The 15,141-nt window shown below is 42.0% G+C and overlaps 1 protein-coding gene across 1 annotated transcript in view; it reads left to right on the forward strand.

Moving 5' to 3' along the window:
• Positions 1-12,562, forward strand: part of LOC124593832 (glutamate receptor ionotropic, kainate glr-3-like) — a 53,390-nt gene extending 40,828 nt beyond the window's left edge. Inside the window, exon 7 of the mRNA XM_047132180.1 lies at positions 12,287-12,562. Within this exon, the coding sequence (XP_046988136.1) occupies positions 12,287-12,562 (276 nt within the window). The remainder of the gene's footprint in view (positions 1-12,286) is intronic.
• Positions 12,563-15,141: the final 2,579 nt, after the last annotated feature.

Consider the following 15,141-nt stretch of genomic DNA (forward strand, 5'->3'; position numbering starts at 1 on the left):
ACGCTAATAATTTTGGTAATGGTACCGAGTTGTCTCATAAGACTATGTGTTATAAACATGTGATCTCTTCTCCCAGCAGCTCAAGACAGAAGATTTTAAGTGTCAACATTACTGACAATGGTGATGACTGTCAAAATAACACTGGACATTGGATGATTGACATTGAGTTGTTGTCTATTGCAGTGAAATTAGCAAGTGTATGTAAGACATGTGATTCAGACTATCTGGAATTATTCGATGATGCTAACAGAGTGGGCTGGTGTGCAATGTACATATATCATGCAAGGACTGTGATGCTGACATCTCGTTTAAAACATCAAAATCAAATGACTGGTATGATGAAGCGAATATGCGATTTTTATACGGTTTAAGCTGCGTTGGCGTAGGAAAAGAAGGAGGAAATATACTCTGTGGAATGATGAATATGCCAGCACCATGTGCTAGACTTTCAATGGCATATACTGAATTGGAGAAGGCACTTTATGATGTTTGTGAAGAGAATTTATCTGGAGCATCAGCAGAGGCAGTAAGAGAGAATGATCCTTTGGATGACGAAGATGGCAATCATGTGAAGACTGATATGGTTGTTCATGTGATAACACATTTATGAATAGAGGCCATACATCCCTATACGCCATTTCAAGTGTAATATGTGTTGATGTAGGTAAAGTACTTGGTGTATAAGTAATGAGCAAGTACTGTCAAAATTGTCCTATTCCCAGAAATATGAAAACAGAAGATCTGATGAAGAATCACAGCTCTAGAATGAACCATTGTGGATCAAGTGGTTCGGTAGAAGGTGCTCAATGAAGATAATTTTTAACAGATGTGTTTCTAAACATGGAGTCAGATACGTAAAGTATCTTGGTGATGGTTACTTCATCGTATTCAAGTTAGTAAGTGACAGCAAACTATATGGTGCAGAATGTATTACTGAAAAGCTTGAATGTGTAGGTCACGTCCAGAAGCGCATCTCAAGATTGCGAAAAGTTGTGGACGACCTGAAGGGGAAGAAGTTGGAAGACGGAAAGGGTCTAAGTGGAAAGAACAGGTTAACGAAGAAGGTGATTGATACCCTTCTAGTGTATTATGGTAAGAATATTAGGGAATACCTATCAAGTGTTGAAGACATGCGCCGGTCTGTTTCGGCAATATATTTTCATATGTTATCCACAGATGAACAGCCCTTACACAATCTTTGCCCAATTAGTTTATGTCGCTACAAACAATCTCAGATGGATGGAATTCCTTATACTCACAAGGAAAGTCTTCCTAAATATTTTCTCAATGCTATTTAGCCAACATTCAGGGTCCTATGCAACCCTGATCTTCTCAAGAAATGTGTTCATGGCAAAACGCAGAATCCTAATGAGTCCGTGAATGCCATCATATGGAAACGTTACCCCAAAAATACATTTTGCTCATCCAAGATAGTCAAAATTGCAGTTTATGGCGCAGTTATTGTTTTTAATGGTGGTGACTCAGAGAGGATGAAGGTCTTGCAGAGAATGGGTTTGAAGCCCGGAGTTTTCACTCGCGACATCTTGAAGCGGATAGACACTCAATGTATACTTGCATCCGATAAATCAAATGAACACCTTGCAAAGGTGACAAGACAGAGAAGAAGAAGCAAGAAGAGAAGTGTGAAAGGAAATGAGGACAATGAGTATAGATCTGGTGGCTTTTTAAGGAGGGAACGACAATGAAATAGAATGTTAAACTTTAAAAGGCATTTTCTCAGAATTACTGTTTACGTTATTCAGGTACATTCTCCAAAACTAGAAAAGATGTGACTGTGATTACTGGTATGTCTTTTTTATTACGTATATGAAACATGTGCAAAGAGTTAATATCATGCATGAATTCCAAGATATATAATTAAGAAGGTAGAATTTTGATGTGTATTTTTTCAATTAAAAGTAATTAAACATAAAACTTCATTAAATGTCAATAACCTGATATCCTTCTGTGGGTTTCTTTATATAAATGTAGATATTGTACTGTAAAATATACAAGATAATTTCTTAGACACTTTCTTAGTAAATGGTACCTATGTAAATCGTGAGTTCAAAAATTTAAAATTTCCAAACAATTTCAAAATTTCAATTAAAATTATAAAAAACTATTAGTAGATTCCCTGAACTACCATAAACCACTGTACATAATTTCAGTTATGTGACTCAAAACTTGTGGATTTGTACCTGTATTTTTGTACTTCCCCCCTTAAGTCAAGTAGTATTTAAATACGAATCACAAAGGAGATTTGTATCCCACTTCTTATGTAGACTGCAGTTTTGATTAACTGGAACGTCGAGTCGCACAATACCGTTTTTATTTCCACTACAAATTTCATCCCATAGCCCGTTATCTAGTCGACAATTACATATCACAACAGGAGTTGTTTTGTAATTTGTTGACGTACTACGTCCTACATACCCAAAGCTTCGTAAGATTCCTGTTGTTATTTATTCTAACTGATAAGAACAGTTGAGAACCCCTACGTCGGAGATGCTGGAAATGCCGGACAAAGTAACGCATTACGGTTTCCCTATATTCTACAAATGCGTCTAATGCTGCCATTGGCTTTACCAGCTGAGCCTATTTCATAGTTCTACTTTGATTCTGCGTACACTGTAAGTCACTTTTTTTAATCGAATCACAACTCTTCTTTATTCATATTTCTCTGGATTAAGAGCAAGAAGACAGGGTTTGTAAAGGGGCTGATATTTTTATCGAAATCTAGCGGTAAATGATAATATTTACCGGAAAGAGATTATTGTCAGCTGCAAAAATTAACTGCGGCTAATAAATTTGACATGAACAATAATGGTCTCATCCACCGACGTGTCGTACTCCAAATACACACATCCAAAAAAGTTTTGCATCACCTCGATTCCGGGAGTTCCGGAACCTGTACAGGGAACTGAAGCAGGGAACAACATTAACATTATTTCCGGCCTTCTTATTGCTCATGAAGATCACACATTTCATGTTTTACCACCATACAGCGAGACCTTCAGAGGTGGTGGTCCAGATTGCTGTACACATCGGTACCTCTAATACAGAGTAGTACGTCCTCTTGCATTGACGCATGCCTGCATTCGTCGTGGCATACTATCCACAAATTCATCAAGGCACTGTTGGTCAAAATTGTCCCACTTTTCAACGGCGATTCGGCGTAGATCGCACAGAGTGGTTGGTGGGTCACGTCGTCCATAAACAGCCCTTTGCAATCTAGCCCAGGCATGTTCGATAGGGTTCATGTCTTCTAGTCGATCGATGTCATTATCCTGAAGGATGTCATTCACAAGGTGTGCACGATGGGGGCGCGAATTGTCGTCCTTGAAGACGAACGCCTCGCCAATATGCTGCCGATATGGTTTGCACTATCAGTCGGAGGATGGCATTCACGTATCGCACAGCCGTTACGGCTCCTTCCATCACCACCAGTGGTGTAAGTCGGCCTCACATAATGCCACCACAAAACATCAGGGAATCTCCACCTTGCTGCACTCGCTGAACAGTTTGTCTAAGGCGTTCAACCTTACCGGGTGGCCTCCAAACATGTCTCCGACAATTGTCTGGTTGATGGCATATGCGACACTTATCGGTGAAGAGAACGTGATGCCAATCCTGAGCCGTCCATTCGGCATGTTGTTGGACAAATCTGTACCGTGCTGTATAGTGTCGTGGTTGCAAAGATGGACCTCATCATAGGTGTCGTGAGTGAAGTTGCGCGTCATGCAGCCTATTGCGCACAGTTTGAGCCGTAACATGACATCCTGTTGCTGCACGAAATGCATTATTCAACATTGGCGTTGCGGTCAGGGTTCCTCCGAGCCCCAATCCATAGGTAGCGGTCATCCACTGCAGTAGTTGCCCTTGGGCGGCCTGAGCGAGGCATGTCATTGACAGTTCCTGTCCGTCTGTCTCTCCTCCATGTCCAAACAACATCGCTTTGGTTGACTTGTTGAGAGCCCTTCCTGGCACAAAGTAACAATGCGGACGCGATCGAACCGCGGTTTGACCGTCTACGCATGGTTGAACTACAAACAACACGAGCTGTGTACATCCTTCCTGGTGGAATGACTGGAACCGATCGGCTGTCGGGCCCCAACCGTCTAACAGGCACTGCCCATGTATGGTTGTTTACAGCTTTGGGCGGGTTTAGTGACATCTCTGAACAGTCAAAGGGACTGTGTCTGTGATACAATTTCCACAGTCAACGTCTATCTTCAGGAGCTCTGGGAACCAGGGTGATGTAAAACTTTTTTTGATGTGTGTATTACATCATGGACGGTAGTTTACTCCCTGTGAGGGTTAACGAGCTCCGTCCTGTCTGTCTTGAAATTATCCAGCCTTTTTTTAGGTGATATGAACATGACACTGAATCATAAGTCTCTCGTAATTTTGTTGATACTGAATCAACTTGGTTTGCCCTATCCATGGCGGTGAGAATATTATGTACAGGCGGAAGATGTTACTTAATGCTTGGTCGATATTTTTTAATGCTACACCCTTTTCCTTGAGGGAAGATATTTTGTTCCATATTGGTAAAAGTTCTGTTTCCTATTATTCTTCATGAAATGTATCAGGACACCTATTAGTGGACATAAAAATTTAGTTTGAATACATTTTGCCTCTGTGACAGCTCGAAACCTTCTGCGGACCCTGTTTTGTGGAGGAATGGCAGCCCTATCTTCCCAAAGAGCCGAAATCAGAGAAAGTAGTGATCCGGACGATTGAGGCTGCAGCGATATCGTCGTTTTAACTCATCCCAAAGTTGTTCCGTTGCTGTAGGTCTGGACTCTGCGCAGGCCAGACCTTTCAAGAATGTTGTTGTCCGCTAACCATTCCTTCACTGATAATACTTAACGGCAGGTTTTACTGTCATGTTGATACAGACATATTCTCCGACCTGTTCCTCTACTGTATGCAGTACATAATTCCGTAAAATGTGTTCACTTCACGCTACAGTTAGCTTTCTTTGGAAGCATGATAACTGTACCATGCTGCACCCACGAAAGATACACCCATAACGTAGCGCAACATCCCGCGTACATCATTGTTGGCACTACACATGATGTATTGTAATGTTCTCCAGGCATTTGACAAATCTTTCCATCTGATTGCCAGAGGGTACAGGGTGATTCGTCACCTCAGATCACTAGTGTCCATTCGTCCACTGTCCAGTGGTGTGCCTGTGTACGCCGCCGCAAGAATCGCTAAGGACTGACTGCAGACAAAAAATGTTCAAATGTGTGTGAAATCTTACGGGACTTAACTGCTATGGTCATCAGTCCCTAAGCTTATACACTACTTAACCTAAATTATCCTAAGGACAAACACACACACCCCTGCCCGAGGGAGGACTCGAACCTCCGCTGGGACCAGCCGCACAGTCTATGACAGCAGCGCCCAAGACCGCTCGGCTAATCCCGCGCGGCTGAATGCAGACACATGTGTGGTTTATGAGAAGATGCTCTAACCTTGTATCGCATTATTTTTAACCTCCTGCAGACAGTCATTGTGCTGGTGGCACTTCGCAACTCAAGAGTTCTTCCCTAACTCAAGAGTTCTTCCCTCTGTCGTTGTCATACGATTTTGTATAACAACCCTCCGCAGCGCTAGACGGTCTCTGTCAATGCATGAGGTCTTCCTGGTCTTGGTTTAGACATGGTAGTTTCTTCGCGTTTCCACTTCAGTCATATCACCGTCATTCGACTAGACAAGCGTCAGAAGAATTGAACTGACCCTGATGGATTTGCTAGGCGACAGCCAATCGGTAGGCCACGTTTAAAGTCACTGAGCTATCATGACCAACCCATTCTGCATTTAATACTTTTCTACTGAAAGCACAATACTCCCCGCCTATCTTTACACCGACAGGTCCTCCTCTCAAGGCAACTAGTGGACAGTTGCATATTGATGTCCGCATAATTTTGATCAGAAGCGTAGAGGTCAGCGATATGGGTCAGAATTTCTGTGCACCAGTTCCATTTCCTTCTTAGAGAGTATCACGTCTGCTTTTTTCCCATCATAAGGAATAATTAGCTCTTCATGAGGCTTCCAGTAACGTGTGGTCAAGAGAAGAAGTAATTCACTACCAATGGAGTCCTTCAGGCCCTCGGATCTTAGTTTTAGCTGCTTGTCACCGCCATTAGGTCAAATCATCACTTATCTTAACAGCAGTACCGAATACGGCTGCTAAATAATGTTGACATTCCGTGAATTTCCCTTTGTGAAGGTATGTATGGACACTTCAGTATTCGGGTCTCTTTTCATGCTCCAATTCCTGTCTCCTTCCATTTCCTGTGTAGTCTGGACACTGACTTGGGTGCCAGGCATAGCGTACAAATTTTTTTAGCGTTCTGAGACTTTTCCTGCGACCATCCGTTTGGTCTATGCATCATAATTCTGGCATCCGAAGGCTTAGCAGTTAACTTTTACTTGTGAATTTATGCTTCCCTCGGGCATGTTATGCAGCAATACAAGCGTGTTCAGTATCGACACTCTTTCAGTATATGAAACGAAGTTATTCTGTTATTGCTCTACTCGTATTAACACACTTTGTCAGTCAGTTGCCTGTAACTTACAACTCTTACAAAATGTTACGCCATTCATTGACATGGTGGAGACTATTATACAACCTTCTTCCTGTTTCTTCTAGCCTGTAGTCAGTTTAACTGACCTTTTCCTTCAAAGACGTCAGTGTATTCTTACATTCATTCCCTAGATAATATCGCCGACCTGTGAATTCAGACGAAGGGCAAATTTTCAGCTGAGTATTTTTCAGAGGTAACTACTACAGTACTATGTTTACTTTATATCCTTTCGGTCAAATTCGTGTGCTGAATGAAATGGCTTCAGATATCCGCCCTATCACCATTCAATGATGTTTCTTGAAAATTTCAGTTTTCTGAGTGGCATGTAGATAGTTTAGTCTAATTTTTCCTCATTTTAAGAATTATTATGTTCCATTTATTACCATAATAAACAAGAATCATTATAACTTCTCATCCCTGATTCAAAATATCTGAAATACAATACAATTAAGTACGTTCACATCGTTTCCCAGAACGTAAGCCACGAGTGAGGTCCGTAGTTACAATTTTACACCCAGTTATATATCAGTGATAGAAACTGAAGGAACTGAAGTACGTAACATGCAGCAGATATCATGTTTGAGATGTTGCAATGAAACAAAATAGATCATGGGTATGAAACTTCCTGGCAGATTAAAACTGTGTGCCGGACCGAGGCTCGAACTCGGAACCTTTGCCTTCGCGGGCAAGTTCTCTACCGGTAGAGCACTGCCCGCGAAAGGCAAAGGTCCCAAGTTCGAGTCTCGGTCCGGCACACAGTTTTAATCTGCCAGGAACTTTCATATCAGCGCACACTCCGCTGTAGAGTGAAAATATCATTCTAGATCATGTGTAGTTTGAATAAAAGTAATGATTAGATGTAGTAAATGTATGCCATTTAGTAATACGCCATTCAGTAAATAGATCACGGGTAGTTTGAATAAAAGTAATAATTAGATGTAGTAAATGTATGCCATTTAGTAAATGAAACAGTAGTTTTGTCATCAGAGTGTGAATTAATGTAGGTTAATTCTTACAAAGGAGAAAACAGCAACCAGCCACTATTAATACTGCTATTTATTATTACTATTATTACTAGTATTACTATTACCATTACTATTATATTATTACTATTAATACTATTATTAATGTTAATAGTGGCTGGTTGCTGTTTTCTTCTTTGTAAGAATTAACCTACATTAATTGTACACGGTCACGGTCTCACCATGTCAGTTTTAGACAAAATAGCATGAGTGAGAATTATTATATGTATATATATGGCTATGTCTCGAACAGACCACCGAAATATTAAAGGGCTAAAGGGCAAGCTGTAGGAGTCCTTTTGATTACAGAAGTCCCGAGTTATTGAAAAACATTTGGAAAAATCTCTCCCTAGTGTCTTACAGTTCGTTGAACATGTTCAGCTAATCAAGGTAGGTTAGAAACCATAAGAAAGGAAATATCTCGACGTTTGGATGAGAAAGCAGTTATAAGCTGAACACAGCGCTCGAATTCAAGTGGAGTGCAGTACCAATCCAGGCTCGGCCATCATGATTTATGAACCATTTACCTAAATAGAAAATTTGAATTTTAAGAACGTCTCTTCGAAAGTTTACAGCATCCGCTTTCTTCCTTTTTTTTTCTTTCAGTGGTTGTGCTCCATCTGTAATGACTTTCAGCTCTATGGGCCATTAAATCCTATTCTTCCTCCTTGTTTTTTCACTGGGGTAATTTTGTGAGAGGACTAACCGTGGCAAATATGAGAAGTGCTGTATTTGGACCACAGGAAATAAGAAAAATGGTGGCTGGACGGAAATTTCACACATGCCGCTAGGAAGATGAGTCTAGCTCTTTAATTGTGACTTCTCTTGCCTTGATTCGCTACTTGAAGGTAGCTTGTTGAAACGCGCTTGAGTGTGACAAGAACGACATTTGCATCGAGCAGGTAACCACAGTGATTGATTCGTTTGAGAATAATTACATTATACGCCACTATCACACTTATTTATAACGAAATTGCCTGTTTCGTGTGGGTTGGGTTGTTTGGGGGAAGAGACCAAACAGCGAGGTCATCGGTCTCATCGGATTAGGAGGGATGGGAAAGCAAGTCAGCCGTGCCCTTTCAAAGGAACTATCCCAGCATTTGTCTGGAGCGATTTAGGGAAATCACGGAAAACCTAAATCAGGATGGCCGGACGCGGGATTGAACCGTCGTCCTCCGGAATGCGAGTCCAGTGTGCTAACCACTGCGCCACCTCGCTCGGTGTTTCGTCTGGCACTGGCCAAGATCATAAAATATAAAACGCGGTTCTCTCCTACCACTGCAGAAACCACCTTGACAGCGTCGCGTGAAATTGCAGTTTCTGCTGTGGTGAAACTGGACCACAGCCTGTATGAGGGTAACCACTGTCGGCCGAAACTAGTAGCTTAGTCAGAAGCCAAAGCGATTATGTCAGATACCTGAATGAATCTTGTCGCCGGTCGCTGAGATGCTGGCATTGGCGTTTGTGGTAAATGGCGCACTATCGGGGAAAATAGGACGAATATTGAAGAAACACCGAGTAGGAATTGTCTATTGCCCAACCAATAAAACACGAGCATTATTGGGAAGTGTCTAAGACGACCTCAGTTTGCGGAAGGCCGGTATATCAGATTCCGTATCCTTGTGGGAGAACTTATATTGGACAGGCAGTGTGCACCAGCGAAGATCGTTGCCGAGAACATCAGAGCCACACTCGGCTTAGGTACCCCAACAAGTCGGCGGTCGCAGAGCACTGCTTGTCGGAAAATCACGAAATGGGCTGCTAACATACCAGGGGCTCGGCACAGACATCTAAATTCTGGGACAGCGTCGTTAGACAGGCTATCGAAATTCGTTCCAAGGACGGACTCATGAACTGAGATTGCGGCTATAATCTCACAAAGCATGGGAACCATCACTGAGTCTAATTAAAAACACGCTCATCAAAGAAAACGAACGGGCGACCAGGGCAGACGAAGCAATTACATCAACGCCACCACAGACGCCGAGACCAGCGTCTCAGCGACCGCCGACAAGTAGCCGCAGGCGCGGACCGCGGAGAGAACGACAGGCTGGGGGAGGGGATTTAAGACAGCCGCCTGCCCTCAGGAGCTCAGTTCGTCAGTGTACCTGACGTTGGCGACATATCTGATCGCCGAAATATTGTACCCATAGGACACTGTGGACCGGCAGTACACCCATAAACTGTTTGTGCTGTAATCGTATTATCTATCCGATGCTGTGTGTGTGTGTGTGTGTGTGTGTGTGTGTGTGTGTGTGTGTGTGTGAATGTGTGTGTGAGGGAGAGGGGAGGGTCATATTCAAGAATCCACCAGACCTCATGAAAATATCTTTGAATATATACCAACAAACATCTCTGTACTTCCTCATGGAGTGTAGTTACGGGACATGTTAAAGCTAGTCCGTCCATGTGATGGAAACGTTTTAATTAATTTTTTCTGGTGGTCATACAGTTGGTAATACATGTAACAGAACGTGCATTGGTACTACTAAGAGTATTCTAAAAGGTATTTTCTGGTTTTGGATCCTACCTAGGCATCATTACACCTTTAATGTGGTTCCAAGCAAAAGCGGTCAGACTGGCTGCCGCCATCGGTCCTAAACTGTGGGAGCAGAGGGCGCTCTAAGTACTGAGCAGCTGTAGGTGTGGGTCAGCAGACACGCAACACAAGGACTGCCAGGTCCTGCGCGGCCATTGTCGACCTCAGACGGGAACTTGCAATTCCGTCGCTATGATGCCCATGTGGTGGTAACGATACATGATACCACATGCAGTAAGCATCAGGTTCAATACTCTCAAACCTCCAGACGTTCAGGAAAAATTTCGGTGTACAGGAAGATCATCATAAGATTCTGGGGAAAGTGATACTGCGAGAGATATTTATCTAAGAGCCCAGAAAAATCATTGTAAAAGCGTTTAGCAGAAACAAGTCAGTCACTAGTAAGAAATAGGTAAGAGTGAGTTAACCATTGGGAACAGAACCACAGCAGAATCGTTGGGAGCAGTACCATAGCTGAGCCTCAGAGCTGCTGTAGAGTGACACTTCGGTGCTGAAGCAGTAAAGCTTCCAAGAAGACCGCTCACAGTCGGGGCGGACAACTGAGTTACTACGTCCAACAAACCCTTACATATGAGTTCTGTGTCTGTTAGAGAAGAAGAAACACTTAAGGATTGGCCTATAGTTTCATAGAGCTGTATTTGTTACTTTGTGTCAGAATGTAAAGAGGAAAGAGTGCTTCTCGTACTCCCCAGCAACTATGAATAAGGTATCTGATTGTGTACAGTGGCTACAAATAATAGATGATACTTTCCATCTGTCAGAGCATGAGGAGATTCGACAGAGTCCCGCACTTATATCTAATATTGTGGTTGAGATATTTACATACACAAAGAGGGCGTGACGGCCACTAATCCCTTCTGCGCGCGTGAACACATACACTAGACCTCGTACGGGTATCAGCGATATAATACAAGTACTGAGGACAATGGACAGGAAAACTACATCAGCAGTGTGTGGGGAAGTTGAATATTTGAGACGGTCAAGGATCCAATACTCACGTCAAGTATGTGAGTTAAGGTTATAGTCGTGTTTGCAGCACGACAAATATCTACATGGACGTTGTGATGACTTCTGGTGCAGCATGGATTTTCAGCACTGCGACACTTGTTCTGGCTTCTTTTGACGTGGCAGCAGAGGGCGGTGCGCCGACGGTCGTGAACTCACTGGTATGAGATGAGCAGCACCACGTCATCTTTTCAGTGATTTTGAGAAGGACAAACATTGCTAGATGGTTTTCGTCATTGTCATACAAAGCTAGAACGGGTGTGACGGTATGGGTTCCCACGCATGCATACGACAATCATCTGCGGTTTGCGTTTGCAGTATTTTCACAGCAACCGTTGAATTTCTCTTGAATTAACAGAGCTGGGAGTGTCCTACATTCCAGGCTTATATTGTTAATCTTTCTGCGAGATAATGGAAAACGGCATGTTGTCCGTTACCTTATGGAATTCCTCAGTACACAGGGTGTTCAACTGTTGCCTTTTCCACCACGTTCTTCAGATCACTCTTCCACTGAAGTCTGATCAGGGATCGCTGTGAGATTTTAAGGCCACCATTCACTAGCCACTAAAATCAACGAACTCTGGTGTGAATCAACATGAAATGATTTACCGGTATCTTTCACCCCAGCTCAGTTCAGAAATGGTTCAAATGGCTCTGAGCACTATGAGACTTAACTGCTGAGGTCATCAGTCCCCTAAAACTTCGAACTGATTAAACCTAACTAACCTAAGGACATCACACACATCCATGCCCGAGGCAGAATTCGAATCTGCGACCGTACCGGTCGCGTGGTTCCAGACTGTAGCGCCTAGAACCGCTCGGCCACTCTGGCCGGCAAGCTCAGTTCGATTCGATATATAATTATATAACATTATAGGCAGAGTTACTGCTAGTCCTAACAATTCTGTGTACAAAATTTCGCACTCTGTAATCCCCGAGCCAACTACAAATTTAATCATGTTTTTCGCCAACTATACTGTACACCCACAGTAATTATAATTGCTTTATTTGCTATCCTTTTTCGTATTGGATTTTAATGGCCAGCAGTTAAGTATCAGAGAGCCGACCTAGACTGCTGTAAATGTCTTTTGCAGGTATCTCGCAAGTGGCTGGTCCCGCGAGTGCAGCTGGCAGCCCAAGTAGGGTTGCGTTCGTACGCGCAGGAGCCTGATGGACCAATCAAGCTGCAGCTGACCCACGTGCAGGGAGAGTTCGCTCAGCTCATCCTCGGCCTTTGCCTGGCGCTGGTCGTCTTCCTGCTCGAGATCGTCTTCCACTGGAAGACCAATGGTGCCACAGGGTTCCAGCTTAACTCCACGATTAAGGTGTCACCGAAGATGAATCGTCGAGAGGGTTCTCTGAAGGAATAGGCGCGTGCAACTGTATGGTTGTCAGCGACACATTGGATCTGTCACGACTTAATATATTACACTGACTAGTGTTATTCATAAATTCACCATGCTAGCATAGTAGTTTTGTAGCTCGTATCACCCAAGCGGTAGGACTGCCGTAGACTCTAGAGCATCGATTAACCAAAACAGTAGGGAAGTGCAGGTATCCAGATTATTATTTTGTTGGGCAACCGATAATTGATGAAAATATATCGTATCAGTGTTCATAGCAAAGCGAAACAATGAAACATTGAAACAAATACAAAACAGTACAGACGTCTTGCAAATAACGCGAAGAATGGATTACACTGCCTAATATGGAAAGTTCAAAACCTATGAAAACATATCGTACGAGTGTTCGTAGCAATATAAAATAAAGACACATTGTATTAAATACAAAACCGTACAGACCTCTCACAAATAACATGAAGAATGGACTGCATAGCCTAGTATTAAAAGCTAAAAGTTTACATTAAAGAAAAACTGCAGCTTAGGAGAAGAAGTCTAACTTACGAATTTCCTTGAAATTTAAGACTCGTTCTTCTACCGCTAAATGTCACAAGCAGTACAAAGACATTATCTGGGCAGCATCTCTGTTAACCTGTTGTTCTAAACATTTCATAGCCGTCTCAATGCAGTTTAAAGCTTCCCCAGTGGACGGTACGTTTTCATCATAGTCGTTGTCGCTACACTCTTCCTCCGCCGTCGTTAACACTATCAATTCTTTCACCAGTCGTTAATGCTTGATAGCCGGGATCATTAGCATCATATTGCAGACTTGAATACTTTCCAGGTCGTATTATGCCAATTCTATAGATTCTTAAATCAACCGAGCTACTGAACATACAAATTGGCTCACACTTGTGCGCTGCGGTTGTTATAAAACACATGACTTTATATTAGTTGTATACGAGATAAATAAACATAACAGCGTCCAATTAATTTAGATATAATTACTCATTTCATAAATTTTTTTAGAACAATTTCATTTTCATATGGAGCGTATAGAAGTGAAATGACCGTAGGACATCATTGGTTAGGAGACCCCATATGTGACTGTTCAGCCGCCTAGTGCAAGCCTTTCTATTTGATGCTACTTCAGTGAATTGCGTGTCGATGATGATGAAATGATGATCAGAGCAACAAAACTCACAATACCCGCGCCCATAAAATCTCTGACACGGCCGGGAATAGAACCCGGGCCCCTCGTGTGACAGTGATTCACGCTTACAAATTTTTATTTTTTTTAATTCTACAAAAACATTTACAAAAATGATTCAGCTGCAGAGTTGGACGAGGCACGTAGTAGTTACATACTTACTTTCGTATAGTGATCCTGGGTTCTGGTTGTGACAAGAAAATAGGAAACGCTTTAATTTAACATGATAAGTGGGGATTATATGGCATACTGCGCACAGAATGAACTTCCTTGAATGATTCTGGAGTGTGGGCAATACTGTCGCTAATATCCACCAAGAACCTTCGATTTCAATCTCCTATCGGCAACAAAATTAACGACTTTTCATTGCAAAGTCTGATTGTCACCTTACATTGTCCAGCATCAACCATCAGCTGTACAATGCCCTTCAGTGTGTACTAAAAGAACGTCCCTGAAAAGATATTTTTATTTTATATATGTAATATACGTCTTGTGTCGTAATAAACCGAATATAGTTGTCTGCTGATTTGTTTAAGAAAATCCTTTAGCTGTGGGTGACTTAATTATAAAACTAGATAGCAAAGAAACTGCTCTTTGACAGGAAATTTGCTCCTACCATAGATATAAGTGCAGCTGTGAAAAGGGGGAGATTGGATGAATAGCTGTTATGGGTTAGTACATCTTGGAAGCTCTGTAGGAAAAAAATTGTTGAATAGTACAGTCTGGAGCAAAGTGTGTATTGATAAAGATTTAAGTTTCTTCAAGAAGTTTTTAACGTGCGTCAGGAAGATGAAGTACCAAATATATTTCTCTGTACTGTTGACACATTATCTGTGTAAGGCAAGATGTGTAGCAAAACTGGATTTTTTCAGGCTGATCAGACAGAGTGTATCACTGTGCTCTTTAACTCATGTTGTAAAGGTTCTATAACTTTGTTGAATGTAAAGTCTTGTACATGATTTTGGAATAGTTTCATTTTTGACATTGCAACACAGAAGTTTGAGTAATGTGGATGATTTTATCTTGTATTTCATTGTTGGTGGAAAAGCTTATTCCGCTGTCACGTGCCTTGAAGAGGCTGCCAGTATGATACGATATGTCATTTAGGAAAAGTTGACTTTCAAATGTGGCTTTTTTCTTTGTGGGTGGTTACTTGGTACAGTTTTATCGTATAATTTGGTTCATACATGTGTCAGTTATTGGAGACAACTTATTTTGTTTTACTTTTTTCTTTATTCATTTCAGTTGTGTTTGTTGGGATATTGAGCATGCCATTACCTATAGACCTGAGTTATACCTTTTTATGTTGATCACTGGGGAAGAAGTCTTATGATTGGTAGTGTTTGGTAGTTGTGGACTTTCTGAAGATTTGAAAACCATCCTTTTGGTTTTGATTAGA

The sequence above is a fragment of the Schistocerca americana genome, chromosome 2 (assembly GCF_021461395.2).
Source record: "Schistocerca americana isolate TAMUIC-IGC-003095 chromosome 2, iqSchAmer2.1, whole genome shotgun sequence".
In the NCBI taxonomy this organism is placed as follows: Eukaryota; Metazoa; Arthropoda; class Insecta; order Orthoptera; family Acrididae; genus Schistocerca; species Schistocerca americana.